The 26,883-nt window shown below is 37.0% G+C and overlaps 1 protein-coding gene across 1 annotated transcript; it reads left to right on the forward strand.

The window, feature by feature from the left end:
• The first annotated feature begins 2,739 nt into the window (after positions 1-2,739).
• Positions 2,740-26,621, forward strand: ARGLU1 (arginine and glutamate rich 1). The gene is made up of 4 exons (XM_016203862.2): positions 2,740-3,285; positions 10,501-10,726; positions 13,006-13,089; positions 25,798-26,621. Exons 1-4 carry the CDS (start codon positions 2,939-2,941, stop codon positions 25,960-25,962), a joined length of 822 nt encoding a protein of 273 aa, XP_016059348.1. The 5' UTR covers positions 2,740-2,938; the 3' UTR covers positions 25,963-26,621.
• Positions 26,622-26,883: the final 262 nt, after the last annotated feature.

Below are 26,883 nucleotides of genomic sequence, written 5' to 3' on the forward strand. Positions count from 1 at the left end.
TGATGGCTTGTTTATATCCTTTGTTCATTTTTCTATTGAATTTTATTTCTTTTATTATTAGAAACTCTTTATACACTAATGATAATATCTTGCTTGCTAAATATTTCAAATATTTTCTCCCAAAGTTGTCTCTTATTTATGTATATAAATATATTAACCAATTCACTTGTACCAGTGTTTCTCCAACTATGGTTGGTGGAATGCCTACAAGAGAATTATGTGGAAGTGCTTGTTAAAAAAATGGAGATTCTGGGGCCCAACCACTATAAGAGAATCTCTGGGAATAGGATTTTTATTTAAAACAAATCTCCAAGTAGTAGAACCATTGCTTCATATTTTTATGTCTTACATGACTGTATTTAAAAATATTTTAAGCTTTTGAATATACTTTGTTTTCAATCCATCTTAAGTTAGTTTTTGTTCCTGTTATGATATAAAAATCTAAATTAATTGTATCTTTTTTAATATCATTATTTTAATTATGCCAGCAGCATTTATTAATAAATCATTCTTTCCCACTAAATTAAAGCATTATCCTTATCAGATATTAGATTGTGACATTTTTCACATTCCTGTACTGTTTAAAAGAAAAGTACATTCCTGTACTGTATTTTATTCTTTTCATAAAATACCATGTACTTATTATAAAGAATTTATGACATGCAAAAAATACTAAGAAAAAAGTTTTAAAAAATTCAACTGTGCCCTGGCCAGTGTTTCTCAGTAGTTAGTGCGTCTGCCCTTGAATCGAAGAGTCATGGATTCAATTCTGGTCAAGGGCGTGTACCTCGGTTGCAGGTCTGATCCCTGGCCTCAGTCAGGTGCCTGTGGGAGGCAACCAATCGATGTGTCTCTCTCATATGGATGTCTCTCTCCCTCTGTCTCTCTCTTCCACCCTTCCACTCTCTCTAGAAAATCAATGAAAAAAATATCCTTGGGTGAGAATTAACAACAACAATACACACACACACACACACACATACACACATATATATATTCAACTATAGCAGATTAAATAGTGTCTTTCCCCCAAAATTCATGTGACTGGGATTTGTGACCTTATTTGGAAGTAAGGTCTTTGCAGATGTAGTCCTACTGGACTACTGGATTACGATGTGTCCTAATTTGATCATTTGAATCCTTATAAAAAGAGGACAGATTCACAGTAAATAACGTGAAGACAGTGACTAGAATGGAAGCCATGGAATGTCCAGGAATGCCAAGGACTGTCAGCAACCACCAGAAGCTAAGAGAGAGGCGTTGAACGGATGCTCTCAGAGCCTGCTAAAGAACCAACCTTGCTGACATCTTGATTTTGGATCTCTGAACCCCAGAACCGTAAGTGAATAAGTTTCTGTTATTTTATACCACCAGTTTGCGGTGCTCTAGGAAACCAATATACTAACTAACTGGAAAAACTGTCTTTAACATTTGATGGGAATCATTCCAAATGTATGTGTACGCATGTATGTGTGTGTATGTATAGAATATAACTAGATTGACAGAAATATTCAGTATAATGGGGTAATTCTATACATTCTAAATTATTAAATGTTATTTTACTTAAACGTATCTTAAGAAAAAGAATAGATTATCCTATTAAACTGATTATTTTCCTATTTCTGTGCTAATACCTTTGTGTTTAATTTTTTTATAGGGCAAACCCTTACTACTCTTCTCTTTCAAGATTTTCTTGATAATTCATGACTGTGTGATCTTCCATATAACACTTAAAGTTAGTTAGTTGTAACTCATCCTCAAGAGAATTTGGGACTCTGATGGAAATTGTACTAAATTTGTAATTTGACTTGAGAAGAATTGGCATGTTTCCGATACTGATTTTTCACTCAAAAAAGGGGCATGTGCTTTTTATTTATTCAGGTCTTGTTTCTGCCTTTCAACAAAGGTTGAGGGATTTCATCATCAGGATCTTGTAACTTGTTAAATTTGATTTTGAAGTATTTTATAGTTTTTGTTGCCATTGTGGAGAAAATGTTTTTCACTTTTCATAGGTTATTGCTTGTTCAAAAGGACAGACAGCGTGTTGTACCGATAGGGCTACAGCTTTCCCGGCTAGGACGCGGTGGGCTTATTGGTTATGTGCGAGGATTCTGCACACTCCTGCGCTGCCACCTGCTAGCTGTGTGACCTGGGCAACTTCACCCTCTGAACTCAGCGTACCCATCCCTAAAATGAGAATTAAACACCTGTTAATAAATGCAAAGCATTTTAAACAACGCTTGGCACATGAAGGCCTATGTTAAGCATAGGCTTCCACTAATCAAAGCCGCCTTCTACCTCCTGTCAGCCTCCCGACCGCCTCACTAGGTGAGGTTGTCTCCACCGTAGAAATGAGGAAGCTAAGCTCAGAGGCAGGTGATCTGCTCAGGGTCACTCTGATGTAACTTAGGGCTGCCTGACAAAACCAGCTCCTGGAAAATAAAGCAGTCAGTTCATGCCGAGACATGATTTCGTTCGCACCAAAACGTAATAGGTTCATTCTTAAGGTCTTGGCATCTTACCAGAAAGCAAAAGAGCACTACGGAAGAAGCGACGGACTTCGGCTCCTGCGCGGCAGGAGGGGCGCGGGGGCTGGCGGAAGGAGCCGAACGCACTCGGGAACACTCACGTCGCCTTCGGCGACAATCGTCAGGGGGCGGGGCTCGCGCGACGGCGCGTTCCGCGCGGGGCATTGTGGGAAGGAAGGCCGGTGCAGCAGCGGCTGCCATCTTAGCAAGTCCTGGTGCTGCGGCCTTGTCTTAGGAGGTGGCCTTCGTGGCGGCCGTCAACCTCGGAGTGACAGAAAGTCAGCTGGCTGACAGTTTTCCTTCCCCCGGCTTCAACGACACGGCCAGCCTACGTCTGGAGGCGCAGGCGAGAGCGTCCAGGCGCGTGCGGGGCTCCAGGCCAGCGGTTAGTCACAGCGTCGCCCGGAAGGATGGGCCGGTCTCGGAGCCGGAGCTCGTCCCGCTCCAAACACACCAAGAGCAGCAAACATAACAAGAAGCGGAGCCGGTCCCGGTCGCGGTCCCGAGACAAGGAGCGCGTACGGAAGCGCTCCAAATCCCGGGAAAGTAAACGGAACCGGCGGCGGGAGTCACGGTCCCGCTCTCGCTCCACCAACACGGCCGTGTCCCGGCGCGAGCGGGACCGGGAGCGCGCCTCGTCCCCACCCGACCGCATCGACATCTTCGGGCGCACGGTGAGCAAGCGCAGCAGCCTGGACGAGAAGCAGAAGCGAGAGGAGGAGGAGAAGAAAGCGGAGTTCGAGCGGCAGCGAAAAATGTGAGTGCCTGCGGGGGAGGGGTCGGAGCCAGGAGTGAGCTGGGGGGGGGCGGGCAGGGTGGGAAATGGGGGGCCCAGGGCGGTGGGGCTGGAGAAAGGGAGGTTGGAGGGTCGTGAGAACCCGCCGGAGAGGCTGCAGCACGGGCATGTGGAAAGGCTGGAGCAGGACATACCCACGAGTTGGGTGGGGAAGAAAATAAATAGTGGGACTGGAGCAGGAAAGGCTTAGAGGGGAGAGAGCGATTTTGGCGCGAGAGGGGTGGAGAGTGCCGGAAGTAGGGGGTGGAGCTCAGAGGGGTTGGGGAGCAGCGTTCGCTTTGAGGCTAGCGGTACGCCAGCCTGGAAACGTGTTTGGAGAGCATTTGCAGACCCCCTGGCGAAGGGCAGAAAGGCATTAACTCATCGGATGCAAATCGCAGCTGCCCAGAGCTTTCTTGTATTGCAGCGTAAATTTGGAACGCCTTCTCCGAAATTAGACACCCCCCACCCTCCTAATACATTTTACTTTAATGTATTCTTATTGTTTAAAATGTCTCGGTGTCTCTTCAGTTTTTTACTTTATTTTTTGAGGTGTAAGAACGAAATGCACACACCTTAAGTGTACAGTATGATGAGTTTTGACGCTTGAATTCACCTGAGTAACCACCATCCCAATCAAAGTCTACTCTCTTTACTACTTTTCATTAACTTTGATATTCTCCTGTAGCAGACTTCGGTGCAATCTTGATATTTGCTTCCCCTTGTATACTTGCTGTTTAGACATTGCTCACATGCAGAACTTTCATGTAAGGAAAATCTTGTTTGGGTAAAATGCTTTCTTAAGTATCTTTTGATTCAAGAGTAGGTGTAAATAATCCCAAACTAATGAACTTTCGGGTTTAAAATGTAGCATTTCATTTTAAGACCAGGGTACTCTGTTCTGGGTATTCCTTTCCTATAGTTTACATCGAAAGGTAGAGTTAAATGTGCTCACTTCCCGTATTTAACCAGTTATCTTTCTCAGTTCTTCAGTGCATGTTTAGAAAGTGCTCATGAGGCAGGGAAGTTACTGAATTTCAAATTTTCCTGAGATAAGTTTATGTGTACTGAATTGTCTGGGAGTTTTAAGTTTTTCTGCAGTTGGGTTTGTATTATGTAGATTTTTCAGCAGAACTCGTTTCTAAGAGCAAAGTTATTAAGAGGTAGGAGACTTAAACACTAATATTACAGAGGATGCAGTACCTGGAGAGGTATTTGGTATTTTGCTGCATTCCTTTAAAATGTGTGCAATGCTTTCATCTTTTACTTCTTAGAACTGTCAATGATATATATGAAAACCAAGTATAAGTAATTGTTTCACAACAAACCTTGATTATATAGTATACAATATAGTATATAGTCTGGAGCAATATTAACTGTAAAGATGTAGCTCTCAAATAACTCAACAGATGTATATTTTTAAAAATTACCTAAGAAATCTCCTAACTTTTCCATGTGAAAGCAAAGGAGACCTCCAAAAACACTTTCCATTCACTAGAAAGCTAAGACTTGTAGGAAAGTGAAAGGAAATGTGGTATGCTAAGAATAATTAGAATCATTTAGTGAGCTACACGTAAACAGCAAAGAAGAAATCCAGGGATGAAAACCAGAAAGTAGAGCGGAAAATACTAACTTCTCCAAGTTGATAGGAGACGCATACTACCCTTAGCATTTATGAAGGAAGGAGTGGGCAGAGCTAGCAACCACCTGTACGTTGAATTCCTATGTGCCATGCTGTAGACACTACAATATGGTCTAATGCCTTTAAAATAATGCAAAGGGAAGAAGGGAACAACCTAGGTTTTGCAGCCATGAGAATGGACAGAAGTCTTCTGCCTGCAAATCCCTTTTGGTTAATTCATTCAACCAACCAATTTATTGCTCAATTTATTGAGCATTTAATGTGCCGGGCAGTGTGCTAGGTGCTGTTAATATAAAAATGATTGACCCCTCTCCAAGATCTTGGTCTAGCTTCAAAACATATGTAGATAGGAACAAATGCAGTGTGGTAAATTCAGTGATGGTGATGTGACTATAGAAAGGAAGAAGCATCTTGAATGGGTAAACGCTTTACTTCTCCTAAGGAATGAGTGGTAGATAAAAATAGAGACTGTCAGGCTAGGCCTAGGAGGATACTTGTGTAGTAAAAAGGTGAATGTTAATTGGAACGTGAAGTTCTATGAATACTAAAGTCATAGAGTTACTGGAAAGGTCAAGTAGAGGCTGGAAATCATGGGAAGGGTCTTGTGTACCACATTAAGGAGACTGGATTTCATCCTAGAAACAGGAAAGGTTTTAAGCAGATAAATGGCATGAGGCCTTTTATAAAAACAGATCCCTGACTGCTATATAGGATAGAAACTAGTTATAGTACGTCTACACTGGAGTAGTGTGGGTGCAGTTGTTGGAATGCAAAAGAGAGATAGATTTAAGAAATATTTAAAACAAATAAAATTGGATGTGAAACATAGGAAAAGAAAGCATTAATAATGTTGGCTCTCACGTTTATATTGTGGCTATTACATCTCAGCCACTAAATGTTTAAGTAACTACTGTGTCTCAGACACTGGTTAAAATGTCAGAAACCCAGTGTAGAAGGGAGAGGGAAAAATCAAAGGGAGTTTCCATTTCGCACTTCCACTGTGGGCACTAATCTTTGGATATAATGGGTTTACACAAGATTGATATATGGACAAACCTTGAGAATAGAATGACCCAGGGAGAGGGAGAAGAAGAGCAGTTGGGATATTTGTATTTACAGTTGAATGGAAGAAGACAAGCACAGGGTGGAAGCTGAGAAAAGGTACCAGAAGAATGCTTAGTATCAAGTGTAACTTTAGTAGGTCCAGTGTGAGATGGAGAGGGACAGCAAAATTAGAATCTTCTGTTGGTCTTAACTGATTAGAAACTTTGTGGTAAGGTTGGAAACTAGATTGCCTTGCCATTTAACAATTCTGAGGCCTTGAATACATCACCTATGTGAGCCTGATTTGTTATCTGAAATGAAGATACCTGTCTTGCTTATTGCAAAGATTAGAAATAGTGCATTTAAGCATCAAGACAATTCTTGGCATATAATGGGCCTCAGTAAAATACGTTGTTTAGTGTAATTTATGTAAATACAGCCAGATTGAGCCTGGTGAATTTAAGAAGTGATCTTATAAGTTACAGTCTTAATGCAGTAAAAGGCAGACCGTAAAATTTTTAAAGATTCCCCCCCCCCTCATTTTTGCATAGCTGATTCACAAGGTTCAAAATTCGATTCAGAAGCTCTGCCTCTCCTCCCTATGTCCCAGTCATTTAGTGTGGTTCCCTCTCTCCCCTCCCCTGCACCCTTATCGTTATCATATGTAATCTTTTGAGATGCTGTATATATGTTGTATTAACTGTTGAAAAGTAGAGAGCTGAAAATGACTTGCAGCAAATCAGGAAAATGTTAATTGGCATAGTACCTTACTATAGCCTGTGATACCTAGGTTTGAGGATGCTTAGTGTTTTAATTACATGACAGATTTAGAGTCTTCTCAGAATATCTAAACTGAACCTGGGATCTATATGAGCGATTATTTGAAGAATACTTGAAGAGCTTGTTGTGAGAGCAAAGAGCAGCATTTATGAACAAATTTAGTAGATGAAACTACATATTTTGGGGGGGGTGAGGGCATCAGGTTGTTGATAAGGTTTTTATGAATTTTTTAAATATTTTGGTATATAAACCTTTGTGTATGCCTTTGCCTCTTAACATTTGTCCTGGAGAAACAATGAAGGGTACTATAGTGCTTAAGACCATTAGCTTTGGAGTCTACCCAGATTGAGAGTCACCTCTAAGCCAAGTGCAATGAGATGGGGTCCAGTGAGTGAACTGCTTAGCCGAGGGAACCATCAAAGATGTAAATGATGACATGGTGTACAAGCTGTTGGCAGAGTATTTGGTACCTATTCAGTACTTAGTTAATGCTGTTTGGGAATATTATGAAGCCCTTCCTAGAAATAAGCTCCTAGGGTTGAGTTCATACATTTTAAAGATATTTTAAAATACTGTTGCAAGCTGCTCTGTACAAATTCATGCTCTCCTTTAACTGCTGTTTTGCTGGGCTTTTGGAGTTTTGTTTTAATAATCATTTTAAAATTGATTGTGACTGGCGTTTTTAAGGCACCTGAGACCATAGAGAAAATGGAGACCTAATGTTAAGCCATTTCCATTGAAAAACTTGAAGATTTTGATCATCCCTTTCTTCAGTGCCACAAAATCTTGGCGAAGGAATGGATTCAGCAGAAGAGCCTGGGGAAAAGATTAGAGAGTAAAAGAACACCAAGAGTGTGACAACTCCTGTGGCAAAAGTGTTAGGGAGTGGATAGGCAATGATATTAGATACTTCTTTTGTAAGATACCAAAAGTGTGTGGTGTTTTGTTTTTTTGTTTAAGAAAGTTTCAGTGCCTCTTGGAAAGTTAGCCTAATAGCTGCTTTATCATTGATTATGATAAATTTGTCATCAATAAAGATTAATACTTGCTTAATTCAGTTGTACAAGTGCCCTTTGGTTTTCTGAATTCAGTGTGTATGGGGAGAGAAATTAAAGCAGTATTGAACTTTGACTTTTTTAGCACTTGATCTAAAAATTGGTTTAAATTTTTTTTTCTGATATACTGGAATAGCAATTTTAACCTTATCAAGAATAACAGCAACAACAAAAATTATGTTCTTGATGATACTTGTAGGGGAACAGTTCTATTGTGGGGCCCTGACCTCCCTTGCCTGTCTCCTAGTAGGACACAGCAGCAAGGCTTAATTATAGTCATGGTGGGCTGCTCTGTGGTTCCTCCAGGAACAAAGGGAGATAAGCAGGCTTGTGAGAAACTCTGTTAGGCCTTTTCTCATCCTCCCTGTTTCAGTTGAGCTTGGGACTTTCCACTTGCCCTCCCCTTCAGGCTATAAAACTGCTGGGCTGTAGTTAGAATTGACTTCTTAACAGCAGAGCAATCCACCACCTGTGCTCGTGCTGCCGGTCACCCAGCCCCCAGTGGCTTGGTATCCATCAGCGGGAGCAGAGACTTGGGAAGCTAACAACACGTGGATCTGGCTTTTGCTGTAAGTGATAAACTAAATTTATTTAGGCTCCTTTTCTCTTTTCATGCTTACATATCTATGGAAATGTGGCCCTATTAGCCCTTGTGCTATTGCTATCACTTAGGGACTGGTTGACAAAAACCCTGAATCTGTATCAGGTCTTTTTACCTTTACCAAATTTCTAAGTTAATTTGGCATCTTTTATACTGATAAGCTAACATAAAGCTTTATGCTGTTCTTTCTCTTCTTTTTTACTTTATATGGAAAGTGTTAAATGGAACTTTTACATTGTCCTTTCTTTAAGAGTTGAATTGTACCATTATAGTTTCTTCTTAGGATTCTCTATGTTTACTGATTGCATAAGAACCAACTGGCAAAATATGTGTGTGTGGGTATGTATACTTTTAAAACTTCGTGTTATGAAAAACTTTCCAACTATTGCAAAAGTAGAGAGACTGTTATAATCCTAATATACCCATCATCCATGTTCAGCAGTTGTCAGTCTTATTTGTTTTATCTTTTATTTCTTTCTTTTTCTGGATGAAGCAGATAAACAAAATCTTTCTATTTGAAATGTAGTTTAATTTCCATTAAAATTGCTGCCTGATTTCCTTTATATATTCTTAACTATTTTTAGTGTTAGGGTAAGTATCTGTTCTCTTACAGAGCTTCTATAAAGGCTTATTGGAACTACCCTAAAGCTGTATTTTATTGGAAATTGAAAAGGAATAAAAGAAAATTATAGTTAGAGTATGCTGGCTTTCATGTCTTTTTTAAATAAAAATCACTAATGTAGTGATGGGGAGTAGTTTTTTAAGAAACAAGCAACACAACACTTTCCTGATGGCCAAAGGGAAGGGGGGAGTGGAAGCTGGGTGGAGGTGGGCAAAGGGGGGGAGAAATGAGGACATCTATAATAGTTTCAACAATAAAAACAAAGTTTAAAAAAAAAGTCTTCAAAATAGGTATTCCAAATATCTAGAAACTAAAAGAAGTTATACGTTCTCAAGTAGCTACTGTCTCCTTGACAGAAAAAATACAGAGCTTTTAAGTGCAGAAATTGATATGAATCAGAGTGTGAAAGATGCATTGGTGTTAGGATGGTATCACTGTGAGTAAGTAACAGGAGTTGAGAATGAAAGCACTAGAGTGGGAATTGAATCACCCCCCAAAACACAGTTGAAGTGGATTGGGTGTTAATGGCCACTTCGAAACTATAAAGTCTTTATTAAACAAAAAACAAATTAATTTTAATATGTTTTCAGTCTGTCTCAAAATACTGACATTTAATGTAATCAAATCAAAATATGAGGCCTTTTGTATTCTGATTTTCAGTTCAGCCTAGACACGTGTGAGGCTATATCATTGGATACCAGTGGTATAAAGCTTGCAAGTTTTCCACTGTTATGACTTAATAAATGTCAATATTTTCAGTGTAGAATTTTATTTTGAGTGAAATGAGTTGATTATTTATGGGGTCAAATAATTAAAACAGTATTACACTTCATTGGGCTTTTTAATAGAACTGATGATAAATGTGTTCTTTAAAGTGTATAAAGTTCAGAACCTGAGTAAGGTGGTTTATATTTTCACTAAAAGCTACACAACTATTGCCATAACAGTCTGAATCTCTTTGAGTCTGTATTTATTCTGACTTTGCTTGGGGGGAAGACGGCGAATGAATTTTGCCCATCTGAATTGCTTGCTATACATAATGGTTGTTCCTGACTTCTCTGTAGCTCACCCCTTAGGGTGGATTGACAAATGAGCCAATCCATATATTTACAGTTTGTCTTTTCATTGTAAAGTTGATAACAAAAGTGGACTTTCTGTTTCAGGTTTGCTCAACATTTCTAAATAAAAACTGATGAATTAAGCTCTTGTATGTACTAGTTTTTTAATTCAGAAAGTGATAGAGGGGGGAAAAACCATTATTTTATATTTATTTGAATTTCTCTATCACTTAACATCATGGTATCTATTAGATCCTTGGATATTGCATGAAAATGAATTGTAAAAATCATAGAAACCTATAATCAGGCTCAGTATTCTATAGATTTATAACTAGTTTAATTTTAAGGTTTATTTCTTATATTATCTAAGTCATTTTTTCTACTTTGTTTGCTAGCCGGCAGCAGGAAATAGAAGAAAAACTCATCGAGGAAGAAACAGCACGAAGAGTGGAAGAATTGGTAGCAAAAAGGGTAGAGGAAGAATTGGAGAAAAGGAAGGATGAAATTGAGCGAGAAGTTCTCCGAAGGGTGGAGGAAGCCAAGCGCATCATGGAAAAGCAGTTGCTCGAAGAACTCGAGCGACAGAGACAAGCTGAGCTTGCAGCACAAAAAGCCAGAGAGGTAACGCTCGGTCGTTTGGAAAGTAGAGACAGTCCATGGCAAAACTTTCAGTGTTGGGTGTGCCTCTGCTCAGTTCAGAAAGAGATGGAATACAGACTAATTCCTTTCTCATCTAAACTTAACATTGCTGCGAAAGTTAATTTTTTAGCCTATTCAGAAGTGCTGACTGATACTTAAAAGTTATTTTCATAAAACGTATTCAAGGAAACTTTTTGATTTAATGGAACTGGCTTACATATTTGAGAAGTGTTTGAAACTTTTGCCATGGCTGCAGGATTTACATTCTTTTTTGGGAGGGTGGGGGGGGGACACAGGGAGTTGTAAAGGGAAAAGGTTAAAAATCCACCTGTGGTTATGTATTCTTTTCTGTTTGTTGTTCTTATTACCTAGACTGTGAGAGGCTTTTTGCCTTCAGTCAGATTAAAGAGCAGGGCCTAACATTGAGTGACGAAAGCACCTGCTTTTGATAAATAGGTTTTCTTGCTCTTTTTTTCCTTCTTTTATCCCTCATCTCCTGCCCCAAATTCTGCTTCAACACAGTGGACTAATTCTAGTGTTCTGATTGTAAGGCCCTCCATTTTCCTAATGTGTTTCAAAGAATCTTTTTAGGAAAAATGTCCATATTATTCATCCACTTTTTAGTATCTACTAACAACTCCTTTTTTTCTCTAGAGAGTTATGAAGGAACAGGTTGTCCTTGTCTGGAGTCAAGCTAAACACATGATTTGCTTTATCAGCAGCTGGAGCAGAAGTTGAAAATGTCTTTCTGTGAGACAGTAATTTGCTACTGAAGCTTTATGGCTTATTTGCACTGATTACTCCAGGATCCTAAAACTTCTTAAAAGTCACTGGAACACTCAAGGCAAATTACTTTACAGTACTGAGTGTCCCTCAACATAGTTTCTATAGTAAATACGAATTCAATTGGTGTGTGTGCCACAGGAAATCCTGTAGTTATATTTTCTTGAATTTAAATATTTGACTCAAAATATATGCCTCATTGTCATTTTTTAATCTTGGCATTATTGTGGACAAGTTGACATTAATCTCTCTTTTCCAGTAAGCTTAGCTTTTCAAATGTATTTTCCCTTGTGCTGTCTTTACTACATATACACGTCTGTATTTGGTGGATGTCATATTCTCAATGCAATTGAACGTATGAAATTTTTGTATCAGCGCTTTTAATTGAAGATATTTTTGGAGTAATGGTGCTGTCTTGTAGCGAGTTATTAATCATAGGAAGATTTTTTCTCTTCATGTGCTTTTTGTTTCATATTAACAGTATTTTTTTTTACACGGACACAACCCTCTGACAGTCTTTCCAATTATTAAAATCATTTGAATATGTATGCTGTGATTTTAAAACTGCCCAAACCATCAAGCAATCTTCATATAGTTTGCATTATAAAAATCTCATTAAATTCTCCAAGAAAAATAAATTACAGAATTTTATTTCCTGACTATGCACCCCCTGGATTCCTGAATTTCAGTTCAGACTGTAGATGACAAGATAAGCTGCCTTTAGAAATTGTCAACATCTGAATGTTAAGTCCATTTTCCCCGTGGAAGAAGCCCTTAGTTCCATGAAGTATGGATTACCATTTGTATTTTTCACTAACAGTAAATGTATTTTTCTTATTAATTGTTTGCCTTAGGAATGATGAATTACATTTTTTGTTCCTTCTTACCATAAACATCTGCATTCCTCAGCTCAGCCTTCCTTGTATGTTGTTTATAAATGGTTGAGCTGCTGATGCAGGTATTGCCAAGCTAACAGTACAAATCATTTTAAAGAGGAAGCTGGCGCGTATGGCAGCCGAGGAGCACACTCTGCAGGACACTGGACAAGACAGTAAATATTCAACTTTTAATGCTGATTAAAGGAGTATAGGTAAAGAATACGTAGGTATACATAATTGGTGAGACAAATATTCACTTTATTTATATTTTATATTATTTTTTTAATTTGGTAAATACTATTCCAGTTTTGTAGTTGTCCTTGTTGATTTGTGTGATATTAAAGTATTAGTAATAATTGCCAGGAAACTATCAATTAGGGAGGGTTTAGTCGGTTGCTGTTTGGACTGGGAGGGGTGATTGAAATTTAGGGTTAGAAACAAATTTTAGTGGCTGCACAGTTTATCATTTGTCAGACAGAAGGTAGCTATAAAGCTACCCTGTAAATCAGATCAAAAAAGTTCAGAGGAAGATTAGTAAATATTTATCAATAAAATTAAACATTTTATTTTTCTAACATCTTAACATGTCCTCCCCTTTAGGAGGAAGAACGTGCAAAACGTGAGGAGCTAGAAAGAATACTGGAAGAGAATAACCGAAAAATTGCAGAAGCACAAGCCAAACTGGTATGTATAAAGCATACATGAATAGTATTTTGGGTTTTTTGGTTTTCTGAATTTTGTGGAATGATTTTGTCCTCTAAAATTATTTTTATTTCTCAGGATCATTTTAAGAGATTTGAGGCAAGAGTGGAATAGTTGATTAGATTTTAGCTACTGTGTTCCAGAGTAATCTATTTGGGGACAATCCTGATATTCTAATTAATATGAAGAAAATTCCAAAATTTGCAGCTGTTTAAAACAGGTTTCCTGGAGAAAATTGTGCTGCCTTCATTCCCAGTTTTTTCTATTCTAACCTCATTCACACTTCTGTACCTAAAAAATGAACAGTCTTGCAGGTATTTAAACCAACTAATAAGCAACATGTCACTTTGTGTTAGTTGCCTTGTTACCAATTATAAGCAACATTTCACGTTGTGTTAGTTGCCTTGTTACCAATTACTAGACAGAATAGATAGATATGATAATAAATATACCAGATTAGTAAATTCTTTCTCCTACTCCAAGTTTATAACCTAACAAATACAGAGTATTAATTATGATATAGAGATGGAAAAGGTGACACAGAGCAATATTAAATTTTAAAAAGAAGCCAACATAAGAATGTTGAGATAATTTTTTCCACTTATTTATTCATTAATTGGCAGATTCTTGTATGTTCCCTTACGGGGGATCAAACCTGAAACCTTGGTGTATCGGGACAATGCTCTAACCAACTGAGCTACCTGGGCAGGGCAAGATACTTTTTTAAAAATATAAAAAACTATGATGAAAAAGAAAGCTTGAATTAAAAGGCTATGCATATAAATAATCCAAAAAACAAAGGAGGATAATCGGGCATTTCTGTATAAGGAAAAACATCCTTTTCCCCAAGAAAGGGGCATATGGGAATTCTACTTCAAAGTAAAAATATAAGTCGGAGATGGAAGGAATTTTACTTTAGGATGAATGGGGGATTAGTGGCATTTAGTACCCAGAATGAAGATATGACTCAGAAGGGACTCTGGTTCTAGATGTCTAAAAAAGTTTTGTTTATATAGAAATATGTTGAAAATAACACAGCCATAGGGAGACATTTGCAATTAAATCATACTGATGACTGGAGGGGAAAAAGTAAGTTGCAAGCTCTAGTTAAGTGGGTTTAGGGGAAAAAACACAAATTCTGTGACTGTGTTTATATGGGCACTGAAAAAGATCTGGGAGGGTATAAGTAATTAACAGTGGATCCCATTGAAGTTGGGGGTGAAGGAGTACCGTAGATAATATATCCATAGATGATAAGAATGTAAAAAAGTTAGAACCATGGGGGTAGTTGATTCTAGAGCATGGTTTTGTGTGTGTTTTTTAAAAGATATTGTGCCCTCCAAATAAGAGCCAATCCTGGAAATATCCTGAGCAGCTTTTAGCACATTATAATGAATTCTTAGTTAATATCACTGCCCTGGTTTTTTCAAAGGCCATAATGGAAGGGGAAGACTTAAATCTGCTTTTTCAATGAAAAGGCCTTAAAATCTGCTTAAGTAGAAAAAGCAATATGAATGAAATCGATATATCAGCTACATGCTTATCAATAAGTACCAGGTGAGGCAAAAGTAAGTTTAAGGTCGTATGGAAAATAATGCAATAAATAATATATAATACAAGAATAAACTGTTTTCTGTACTCACAACTGTAAACCTACTTTTGTACCACCCTGTATATGATGATGTTTTTTTTAGTGATTGCATATAAGGAGAAAATCTCGATGCAATTAGGAGGAAGTAAGAAAGTGTGCATCTTAATTTGAGCTTTGAAAGTTGAGCTTTGAAAAGTAAATACAGTCTAGTTTGTTAAGACATGGATATTTCCAGAGGAGAGGAACCGTATAATTGGTATTTAAAACATTGAAGCAAAATTTCCAAGCAGATAGTGTAGAATTTCTCTTGGGACATAAGAGATTGGATAGTGTAGTGAGTTCAGTTTGTGGGTGGCCTGGAATGGCAGATTGTGACTTCTAGAGCAACGTTTCTTAACTTGGTAAGCCCTGCCAAGATTTTGGATTCCTTCTGACTGGATTGGGTGTCTGGGTGCCAGGGACAGTGTGGCTTCTTTATATTCCTCCAGTATCCTTTTTGTTTACCCTCTTGAACCATAAAAATAAAAATTTCTGTGTGTCATTACTGGGAAAGATTAGCAAGTATATTATAGAGCAGTGTTTCTCAAGTGGTGGTGGTGTTTCAGTTTTTGTTTTGTATTGTAATTTCAGTTTATCTCCAACTTCTACTTTTGCAAAATACTATTAAGATGAATTATTAGAAAAATAATTGCTATGAAAGCTTCTATATACCTGTGGATCTGTTAGTTTGTAGACTGCCACTGGTCTGTTAGCCTTTAGACTAGCACTAGTGGTTTTAGAATATTTGGTGAGTTTGACCTAATAGACTGTGGTGACACTATTCTAACTTCATGTTATCAATAAAACTTTGGTGAAAAGGTATCTTAGGAAAAAAGGAAAAAGAACTTTTAATTTGAGGAATTTGGGTAAGAATTTGAACATGATTAACTAATTTGCTTCTTGTATTCAGTAAAATTGGAAGCATGAATTATTGCTGATGTTGGAGAAAATTTTTATTTGGTTTTATATGCTTTCAAGGAAAATAGGATATCCTTTGTGTAGGAGGAGACAGAAAAATGTTATTGTATGAAGATGCCTTGCAAAAGTACATATTGAGATTTCTTTCATTTTTGTTGTCCTTTTCCTCTCAGTCTTTTGAGCACAGTTCTTTGTTATCTTTATACCGCATGTTTATTAAGAAATATTATATGGAACACACTGAAAGCCCCATTAAAATAATAGATATTTAAGAAAGGAAGTGGAATATAATAGTGTTGTAGGCAGCATGGGACTTTCTTGGGTATATCAGTAGTGCTAGTTTATCTTGTTGAACCAACAGTTCTGTTTGCTTCATGCTATAGTAAACATGCTAGAAATGTAGAACAGTTGGTTCTATATAAAACAGAAAGAATGGGATGTTTTCTGGCTTCTAGAAAGCTAGGAAGGAAGACAGATGGGCCAAGCTTAACTATTCACATAATCTATATTGGGAAACTGATATTTAAAAAAAAAAATTGGAGATAAAAGTAGACAAGGCATTAAGTTCTCTTAAAGCACATTTAATGTATTAATTGTGGAGACAAGGACGACTCTAAGAAGAGTTAACTAATGCTATGGAAATACTTGGTAAGTGAGATGATTGACATAATTGCTCTGGACCACACACCTGAGCTGGGTCTTTCTTGGTGGAGAGTTAGAAATTGAATTTAGGGTGGGGACAAGAGTGAGGAAATTAAACAGGTCAAAGGCCTTTCAGGAAGTGGAATTATAATAAAAGCAAGAGTGTGTGGAATCTCTCAGGCTAGTGGGAAAAGTATTAGCAGTTGTAGTATAGTAGTAAACCAACATTATGTGTAGTAAGAAGTTTGTGTGATAAGTAATGGAGATGAGGCTTTGAAAGCAGATTAAAGACAGGCTGGAAGAAGAAATTACCCTGGGGGAAATTTCTTAAAAAAGAAGACTGTCTCACTAGTTGGGGGGTGGGGATGGACTTGGCAGATGTAAAAGAGGTACATACAAGTAAGAATGAAAAGTAATAATTCCTGAAAATATATCTCAACCTCAATAGGAAAGCAAACAAATGTCTCCCCTTTCTTTTCCTCTAATACTAAATGCCAAATTAGAAAAAGTACCCCCCCCATTAGTACCAGGTATTGGTAAGGATATAGTGATCCTGGGAGTTTAAATGGCTATGACCATTTTAGAAAATGATAGTAAACATCAGGAACCTTAAATTCATTTTTCTAAGAATTTATCTCGTGGAAACTGAATCAGATACAAATAAATTTACAAAGATGTTCTCCCCCATATTTTTAGAATTTTGAAAATTACCCAGGTTTTTAGATAAATTATATTACCTACATACAGTGGATTTTCTATAGTAAAAAAATATTTGATAATGCAGGAGAAAAATACCTAAGTGCAGTATTATCCTAATTCCAAATATATTTTTGCATATTTTATAGACTGGAAAATATGCCAAAGTGCTAAGAATAATCATCTTTAATTGGTAGACTTATATCTAACTTTATACTTTTCTCTAGTTTGTACACTTTCTATAAGTAAAAATATTAGTAAAGAAAATAAATTTAAGCCACACATTTTGTTTTGTTAATCCTCACCCAAGGATATTTTTAGAGAGAATGGAAGGGGGGAAGAGAGGGCAGAAAGAGAGAGAGAAACATATATGTGAGAGAGACACATGAATTGGTTGCCTCCCACATGAGCCAGGACTGAGGCTGGGGATCAAACCTGCAACCCAGGTACTTGCCCTTGACCGGGAATTGATCCCAAAGGCCCTTCGGTGCACAGTCCAGCCACTGAGCCACACCGGCCAGGGCAAATTTAAGCTACACTTTGACTTTTTGGTAGGTCCTTGTGACAAAAGTTCAAAGATTGGTCCTAGTCATGACTAATAAGAAATGCATTATCTTAGCACCATGGGCTCTCTTGTGTGAAAATCATGTTAAGTGCTCTAGACTAAGGGTAATTTTTGCTCATTTCAATTCCAAATTGTTTATCAAGATACTTGAGATTATTTGTCCATAAGGAAGCAAAAAACTATCAACAGACATACTTGATCTATAAAATCAAGTCAGAATTAATCCAAATGTGGCTTGACTTGACTTGGCTTTTGGGCAGATTGCGTCCTAGTTCTTGAATGAGTACTGGCAACGCATTAAGTTCTCTTCAAACAGTTTTTTTATGGTGTACCTGGCAAAACTCAGATACTCTCTGAAATGTATAGGATTTTTATTTATTCAGAAAGGGAAACAAACTAAGAAAGGTAATAGATGTTGATGTGAATAAAATGTTCTTCCAGGGGGTTGTGTCAGTAGCAAAACGACCATTAAACTATCCACTGGAGAAGTGCTAGGAAAATGGAAACTGGTTAGTTATTCTGCATGTAAACACCTAAACTATAATAAGTCAGGCTGTCAATTTCTAATAGAATTGTAAACGTGCTGATAAGGAAAAATCAATTTTAACTGGGGGGACATTCTTTAAGTTTTAAAATATACACAAATTATAAGTCCTAGATTTGCAGGCTGTTTCCATTAATATTGAAATAGTTTTCCCCTCACCTTTTGCCAAATAGGGAGATTAACCATGTTTATTGTGCTTTAACACTTTGCACCTCACCAGTTTGAGAGAAAAACTAGTACCATACATGGAATGTACTTCACATACTGAAGTTTGAAGTAAACCAGATAACACTTTGCAATTGAGAGTTCCTCTGAAAGGGGTTTTTAGAAAAACATAAGCAAGGATTTTTTTTTAATGAGTTTGTGCAGTAAGCTAACAAGTACCTTCACACCGTATGTCCTAATCCCTGGAACCTATGAATGTTATCTTTTATGGTCCCCCAATAAAGGATCTTTACAGATGTGATTAAGTTAAGGATCTTGAGATGGGGGGTTTACTTTGGAATATCTATTGTGCTCTAAATGCTGTTACACATATCCCTATAAGAGGGAAGCAGAAGGAGATTTCATCATACAACGCACAGGAAAAGCAGAAGATAGCAGAGAGAGAAATTGGAAGATTCTGGCTTTGAAGATTGGAGTGATGTGGGTCAGAAGTCAAGGAATCATGGCAGCCACCAGGGTTTGGAAGAGGCAAGGAACTAGACTCCTCTAAAACCTCCAGAGGGAGCAAGGCTCTGCTGATATCTTCACATTGGTTCAGTGATACTGATTTTAGACTTCTGTCCTCCAGAATAATTCTGTGTTGTTTTGAACTACCTAGATTGTTACTTAGAAATGTGGAAGTGGTTTTGGAATTGGACAGTGGTTAGAATCTGGAAGAATTTTGAGTCATGATAGAAAATGCCTAGACTGCTTTAAAAAGCCTATTGGTAAAAAAATAAAAATAAATAAAAATGACTTCAAAGGCACTTCTAGTTAGGATGAATTGTGTCCTTACAGTTATGTGGAAGTCAGAACCTGTAAGTGATGAACTTGCATATTTAGCTGAAGATATTTCTAAAGTGTTAAAGGTCAGGTCCGGTTTGTACTTGCTGTTTATAGTAAAATTTGATAAGAAATAAATTGAGGAAAGAACTGATAAGTAAAAAAGAATGACCACTTAATGTTTGAGAAATTTTCAGTTTATGTAGATTACAAAAGATGCTAAATTAGGAGATTTGCTGTTAGAAAAATTTGCTCTGGAAAAAAGGCCAATGGTATGTGGCTGGACAGCATTTTGCTGATGCTGAAGAGCTTATGCATGTGATTCTTAGGTTACCTCAGCCACTTAAGCAAAAGTCAGGATTAGGTGAGATCATCCAGGAAAGGTCTGGAGGAGCCTCTTATCTAATGGCCTGATATACATAGGAGACCTGACCCACAATGTTTTTGAGGCTGTTGTATCAGCAGAAACACTGCCAACTTGGACTGAAAGGAATAGTGAGAGGACATAATGGCGAAAGGCTGTCAAGACTCCCAACAGATTCCACTCACCTACGAGAAGGTGATGGGAAGACAGAACAGAGAGATTTGAAGATACTGGCCTTGAAGATTTCGGGGATGTTTCTACAAGCCAAGAAACCCTGGCAGCCATCAGAAGCTGCAAGAGTCAAGGAACAGATCCCCTCCTAGAGCCTTCAGAATGAATGTGGCTTAGTCAGCATCTTGGTTTTGTTTCAGTGATCCTGATTTCTGATTTCTTGCCTCCAGAATAAATTTTTGCTGTTTTAAGCTATGCAGTTTGTGGTAATTTGTTAAAGCAGTTACAGGAAACTAACATAGTTGGAAAGAGTATGGGGCATTTATAGTAGAATGAGCATATATCAGTTGAAACAACAGTACTTAAGATAGCTAATAGTGATGTACTTACACTCTGTAATGGTATGGCACCAAATGTAAATGTCAATTAAGTATTTTAATTTGAGATGAAATGGTGGGAAAGTTAGGTAAGGATTTTTAATCAGTGAGAGTCTTAATCCCAATTGATAAGATATAAAGCTGATTTAAGATTATGTTAATGTATTCTGGGCAACTATTTAAAAATTTTCCCAGACACTAATATATTAATTGACATGTAATAGGGTGACTTGAAGGACAGACTGGAAACAAGAAAGTCACTGAGGCCAGTGAAAAGATAACAGCTTGCATTGGGAAGGTAGCAGAGAAACTAGAGAGAGAGAAGGTAAACTTGTTGAGTGATAGTGTATACAGATGGAGGAAGAGGAGGGAAAAGGAAGGAAAAGTCAGTCTGTTGTAGGAACCAGAGAAGACTGAGGTAATCCTGCTAACAGCCAAGGAGAACTTCCACAAACGGGAGTGAACAGCCAAGACAAAAGAACTGACCTGAAAGAACAGAGAGAAGTTAGGGTACCGAAGATTTAAAAAACCATGTCTAGATGAGTACAGTTTTTTGTGAAATCTTAGGACATGAATGATAAAATCGTGAAGGTATTAGATTTCTCCCCACAGTTCTGGAGGACAGTGATTTTTGTGCCTAATATTCCATACTAAGCTCATCTATCAGTTCAGTTCCTTCTTGAAGCAGTTGTCTGCACTTAAGTTATATGGAATCTGAGGAAATGGTATCTAATGTTTAAGCTTCAAAAGTACATTTAAGTTCTAAAGGTAACAAAAGGGATTAAAATAAATTGAGAAGAAAGAGGGCAAGGAGTTGGTTGGGTGGGGGGTGTGTATACTCTTTAGTTGGTATCAAATAATAATTTCCATGGGCCCCTGGTTTTTTAATCCTGTTACTGTTGTGGTGTTTTTTTCTTAGTATGTGAATAACTAGAAATTTTACTAATATATAGTTTACTAAGGGTCAGAACTAATTACATCGCATTTCATTTTAATATTTTTTTTATTTAAAGTGGGCCATGCATTATACTTGTAATGGAGGGGAAGATGAATCAAAAATTGCAACTGGCAGAGTAGAACAAGATGTGTTTAGAAAGATTAAAATGCAGAAATCATATTTCTGAGTAGTGGTGTGATTCCTAATGATAATATTCCTATAACTTATACCAAATATTTGTATCTGGATTTTTTTTTTAATTTTCATATGTTTCATGTAGAGAGTAGTAGATTTCAGTATTCCTATTTGCTAAAGAGACTGCTGCAGAGGACTACCTTGACCTAAAACTTGACAGTGTAAGAAGAACACTTAGAATAATTTTTTTAAAAGGCAGTAAGACCTCTAGGTAAAGGAGGTTGGGACAGAAGATTCTGGGAGGGGTAAATAGGCTCTTCTGTAATGATATGTTTGCTTTTGTGTATTTCATCTCACCAATTTTTGTAGTGAGGTATAGGGTTGAAAGCCACTTTCGTGAGAAAGAACAGGGTCCTGGTATAGTGACTCTAGTATTATGATCGTTAGCTTTCTCTTTGGCCTCCTTGATGCCCACCACATAATTCTTAGTATTGTTCATACTTACACACATACACATACCTTTCTCCCACCTCCATTGAGAATAATGCCTAGTGTATAAATTTGAAACAAGGAGGCAAGGAACAGTGTCTATTCTCCAGCAAGTGGAATCATCAGGAAGGAAACAGCAAGTCAGGCAGTTATTGCAGAGAAGGGTAGAGTTTAGAAGAATACAAAACAAGGTGTAGGTTCATACCACACAGGTGGATGGGAGGAAACCAGTTTTTCAGCACATGAGAGACACTATGTTAAGATGAGAGATAACTTTGGTTTTTACTGGACGAGTCTACTTTTTCTTTCTTGTTTTTTGTTTGTTTTTCCAAGGTGTGATTGAGTAGCATTTATGCTTAATTTAAAGCTATAATAGAACAAAGTACAAATACTTACGTGTAAAGACAGGATACTCACCTGTTCAATTCATTCATAAAAGTTGTTCCATTATCAAGTACTTAAAAGACATCATATGCTTAACACTAGAGGTACCACTGTTATCTATAGTCTTAGAGGAATTACAGCTCTACACACATACATACTTTTATCTCCTATATTTATTTGTAGACCTAAATGAAACTGGAACTTCTCTTTCTTTATCCAATCTAAAGGTAATTTCAGTGCAGTGGAATTAGTGTTTTTTTGTCTATGAAAGAAGTTATTTTACTTTAAAAATCTTGTTTGTTTTTAATTTTTTTGATTAGGTAATGTGATTGCATGATTCAAAGAAAATTTTAGAGCCCTAGCCTGCATGGCTCCGTGGTTAGAGCGTGGGCCTGCAGACTGAAGGGTCTCCAGTTCGATTCTGGCCAAGGGTACATAACCTTGGTTGCAGGCTTGATCCCCATCCCCAGTTGGGGAGCGAATGAGGGACAGCCAGTTGATGCGTGTCTCTCACATTGATGTTTCTTTCTTCCACTCACTCCCACTCTCTGAAAAAGCAATGGAAAAAGTATCCTTGGGTGAGGATTAAAATTTTTTTTTTTTTTTTTTTAAGAAAAATCAATGAAATCCTCATTCTTTTCCTCCTACCCACCCACTTTCCATTCCCATTTCCCAAAAGTATATTCAGTTATGTTTTGTTTTTTTCTGAGTTTACAATGCAGTTTTTAGGCAGATACAAATACATACATTTTTATTTTCCTCTTTTTGCACAAAAGTAGCACATGATACATAGTGTTTGGTACTTTGCTTTTCTCACTTATAACTTGGAGATTTTTTCTGTTTTAGTATATAGGAGATTCTTTTTTTAAAAAACAACACAGCTACACAGTATTTTGTTTTATAGATCTGTAATTTATTGATAGTTCTATATTGGTGATATTTGGGTTTTTCAGACTTTTACAGACTATGTTTGCAATAAGTAACATACAGTTTTGAATGTGTGCAAGTTCACTTACAGAATAAATTTCAGAAAATAACATAGCTAGGTAAAAGTATTATGAAGATGCAGTTTTAGTAGATTACTGCCAATAAATACACTCCTCATAAGCTAGCATTTGGTATTACACTTTTGAGTATCAATATGATAGGGTAAAAATACTATTTGTAATTAAGTCTCTCTCATGAGTTGAGATTGTGATATTCAAACCCTTCACTCCCCAAGGTTCTAATCTGCTTTCCTACGGGCTGAATTAGAACTTTAGGGAAAAGTGAGTCTGAGTGTTGGTAAGGGTTTCCCAAGCACATGCACACATACTAAGAGTCTTTACTTTGACTCAGTTGCACATGCCAGCTCTTACCCCAAATGTGTGATGATTGATTAAAACTATGGGTAAAGTAATTGTCATGTGATCAGAGCGGATAAATTTTTTTTGTTGTAATTATGATTGAAAGTTTAAGCAAGAGAGTGGTGATTTGAAATGGATTTTGGTATATAGACAGGATTTTAGTAGGAGGAAAAATAGCACTCGCAACGGAGAAGGGGAGGCAAAATAGGATAATTTAAGAGAAAATAGTAGAAACAGAGTTGGGGCCAGATTATAGGAAGTTCTAAGTAGTATGCTAATTTAGGAAATTAAACCACACTGTGTGTACATTGAAAATCGTTGGAAGTCTGATGTTAGGAGAGAGCAATGCTTAAGAAGGGTGAGACTTGTAGCATTGTGTAGGATGGATCAATGGGCAGGGACTGGAAACAGGAAACCATTTTAGGTTTGTAAGAGATGTGCCCTGAACTGGTATGGTAGCAATAAAATGGAAAAGAAACTAGATGAAAGAATATAACTCGATGACTGTTTGGTGGTGTCAGGGAAAGAGGGAGGAGACAGCTATAATAAGTATATGGATGGCAGTAGGGAACGTAGAAAGACACTACTGAAGTGTATATTTTTCACCTGATGTATTTTAGGGTTAGACTAGAGGAATTTAAATCTTGAACATGCTGAATTTTGAAGGTACCCAGAGTTTTCCCAGGTAGGTGTTCATTAGCCAGCTGAAAATATAGCTTAGGAAAGATCTGAAAGAATGAAGATATATTTCAGCTCTGTGTTGGGTTTTTCACCTAATGAGAACACAAAGACCTAGAAATATATGAAAATCTACTTATTTCCCATCTTGCCTACCCACCAGATTCCCACTATTTATAATTCTTATTTTTCTCATTTCTGACCTTACTAAATTATAGAGGATTTGCCCCTCAGTGTCTTGTTTTCCACTTTTTAGTCTGTCACCACCACCACCCCAAAAGTAAAATAAACCTTTTTGTGTTAATTATGTATTTAAAAGCTGGCTTTTGCCTACCTACAAGATAAAATTTCAGTATTTTATGTTGCATACTGAATCCATCACCTGTCAGTGGAGACAAACAGGAGAACTCAAGTTCAAGTGAATAGGAGAATGAATGAAGAGAAAGGTCACTAAACTTACTGTTAGTTTTTGACCATGTAAAAATAATTTCAATAGACTTAATGGAGATGGAAGTAATGACTTTTAATATTTGAGTTTGTGAATAGGAAAGCATTCAGAGGATGCAGTGAATGTTTTAAGATCCAGATCAGATATGAAAAAAAAAGGACAACTGATTGATATTAAAAATCACCCTGCCGGGCATGGCTCAGTGGTTGAGCATCGACCTAGGATCTAGGCGATCAGGATTCGATTCCTGGTCAGGGCACATGCCTGGGTTGTGGGCTCAATCCCCAGTTGGGGGCGTGTAGGAGGCAGCCAATCAACGACTCTCATCATTGATGTATCTATCTCTCTCTCTCCCTCTCCTTTCCCCTCTCTGAAATCAATAAAGATATATTAAAAAATAAAATAAAAATCCAAGGGTTAGAACAGGTTTTCTCAACTTTGGCACCATTAACATTTGGGGTTAGATAATTCTTTGTTGTCGGGGCTATCCCATCCATTACTGTAGGATGTCTAGCAGCATGCCTATCCTCTGTCCACTAGATTCCAGGAGCCATTCCGCCATTGTAACAGCCAAAATCACCACCACACACTTGTCTAATGTTCCCTGGCAGAGAGGAGTAAAGTTGTACTTGGTTGTGAATTAAGGAAGCGGCCATGGTATCTTTGAAGGGCAAGGAGAGACTTGAGGAAACAAACTGAGAATAGCCTGTATTTTCTTGGTAAAGAGGGCAAATCTTCTATAGAAAACGCTGTAAGGAAGTTGGTTGCTTGAGACTGAAGGAGTTGAACCCACTGTAGACAAGTGTCCATTTGAAATTTGATATCAACTTACAGTCAGCCAGGTCAAAAAAGTTTTTTAAATTTTTTTTCTCTCCGAAGAAAGAGATCTTTAGTATTTCTTGGTTGTATATTAACAACATAATGTATTCCCAGTGGGAATTTTTTCTATAATTTTTTGTATGACTTGCTAATGACAAATGTAGCTATCATAATAGGTAGATAAAATATTCTGAATAAATCCATGCCTTGGTTTATAATTGACAATCTTTAATCTGATGGTACTCAAGGTATCTGAAAATATGTAACAGGACTAAATGTATAATGATCTCAAGACATGACTTGTAGAAGTTTCTTTCCATTTTCCAAATGTGTGTGATTTTTCTTTAAAAAAAATCAGAAAATGTAGGAATAATTAATAAGTTCTTTTCTAACTTATCAATATTTTTTCTTCTCACTTTTTTTGTAACCTTTGGTCAAGTTTTATTAAACATGCTATCGTATGCTCCTATTGATTATAAATTCTCACCTGATTTCCCAAATACTACAAATAAAAGCCATGAAATTTGTATAAATTTCTAATTTTTACTTCTAACTTCCAGGCTGAAGAACAGTTGAGAATTGTTGAAGAACAAAGAAAGATTCATGAGGAAAGGATGAAACTAGAACAAGAGCGACAGCGTCAACAAAAAGAAGAACAAAAAATTATCCTGGGCAAGGGGAAGTCCAGGCCCAAACTGTCCTTCACATTAAAAACCCAGGATTAAATTGCAAACTCTGAACTTTTTACAAAGAAAAATGGAAAAACTTTGTATTGTAGCTTCATGTTGAAGTGTTTTTTTTTTGTTTTGTTTTTGTTTTTTTAATTTGGAAAATCTGGAAAGTTAGCTTGTTCTAATAGGGGCTATGCTCTGCAATTTCTTTTCTTCCCCCTTCTATTAAGTCAAATCCTTATCAGATCATTGTTGTCTTCTAAAAAGTGATATATTTTTCACCTGTTTGGATTCTGCTTTGGTGGTCTGAAGAAGAGCAGATCACTTTATAAACTGTGGATGGTCTGATAAGGTTTTTACTGACCCACAGACTTCGGAGTTATACTCTGTATACTACATCATAATGCTGGTTTTGCTGACTTTTTGTTTTTTTATATATTTATAAAAAAAGAAAAAGTTGGTAATTGCATTTGGAAATTCCTGGGGCGTTGTTGGATCTGTGTGGTGTATTGTTAAACCAGTGTCCTCATGATACTGTTGCTCTTGATGTTCCCGATACAGGTAAGGAAACAGTTGGTCAGCTCTAATACAAAATATATAAAGTTCGGTATTGTCTCTGTTCAGATTGTTTTTATTTCATTGACAAAATTAAACCAGCATTTCCCATTGTGTAAATAAATGATTTTGCCGAATAAAGTCAAGTCTTAAATTCACATGTTGAAGCAATTTTTTTTAAAGTTCTGTTAAGTCTTAAAGAGGGTGGCTTACTTTTTGATGGTCAGCAATGTAGAAATCCTAGAACTATGCTATATTTCCTCTCGTTTATACTTTTAACTTAGGATTTATATGTGTATTAAATATACTTGTGAATTAGTATTTAATGGCTATTTTTACAAATCTCATTTATGCTGATACAACAATTATGATATCAGTATTACCTTTAAGAAAGACTAAGCACCCAGAAAGAGATTTAAA

This window comes from Miniopterus natalensis, chromosome 2 (genome assembly GCF_054644295.1).
Source record: "Miniopterus natalensis isolate mMinNat1 chromosome 2, mMinNat1.hap1, whole genome shotgun sequence".
NCBI classification, from domain to species: Eukaryota; Metazoa; Chordata; class Mammalia; order Chiroptera; family Miniopteridae; genus Miniopterus; species Miniopterus natalensis.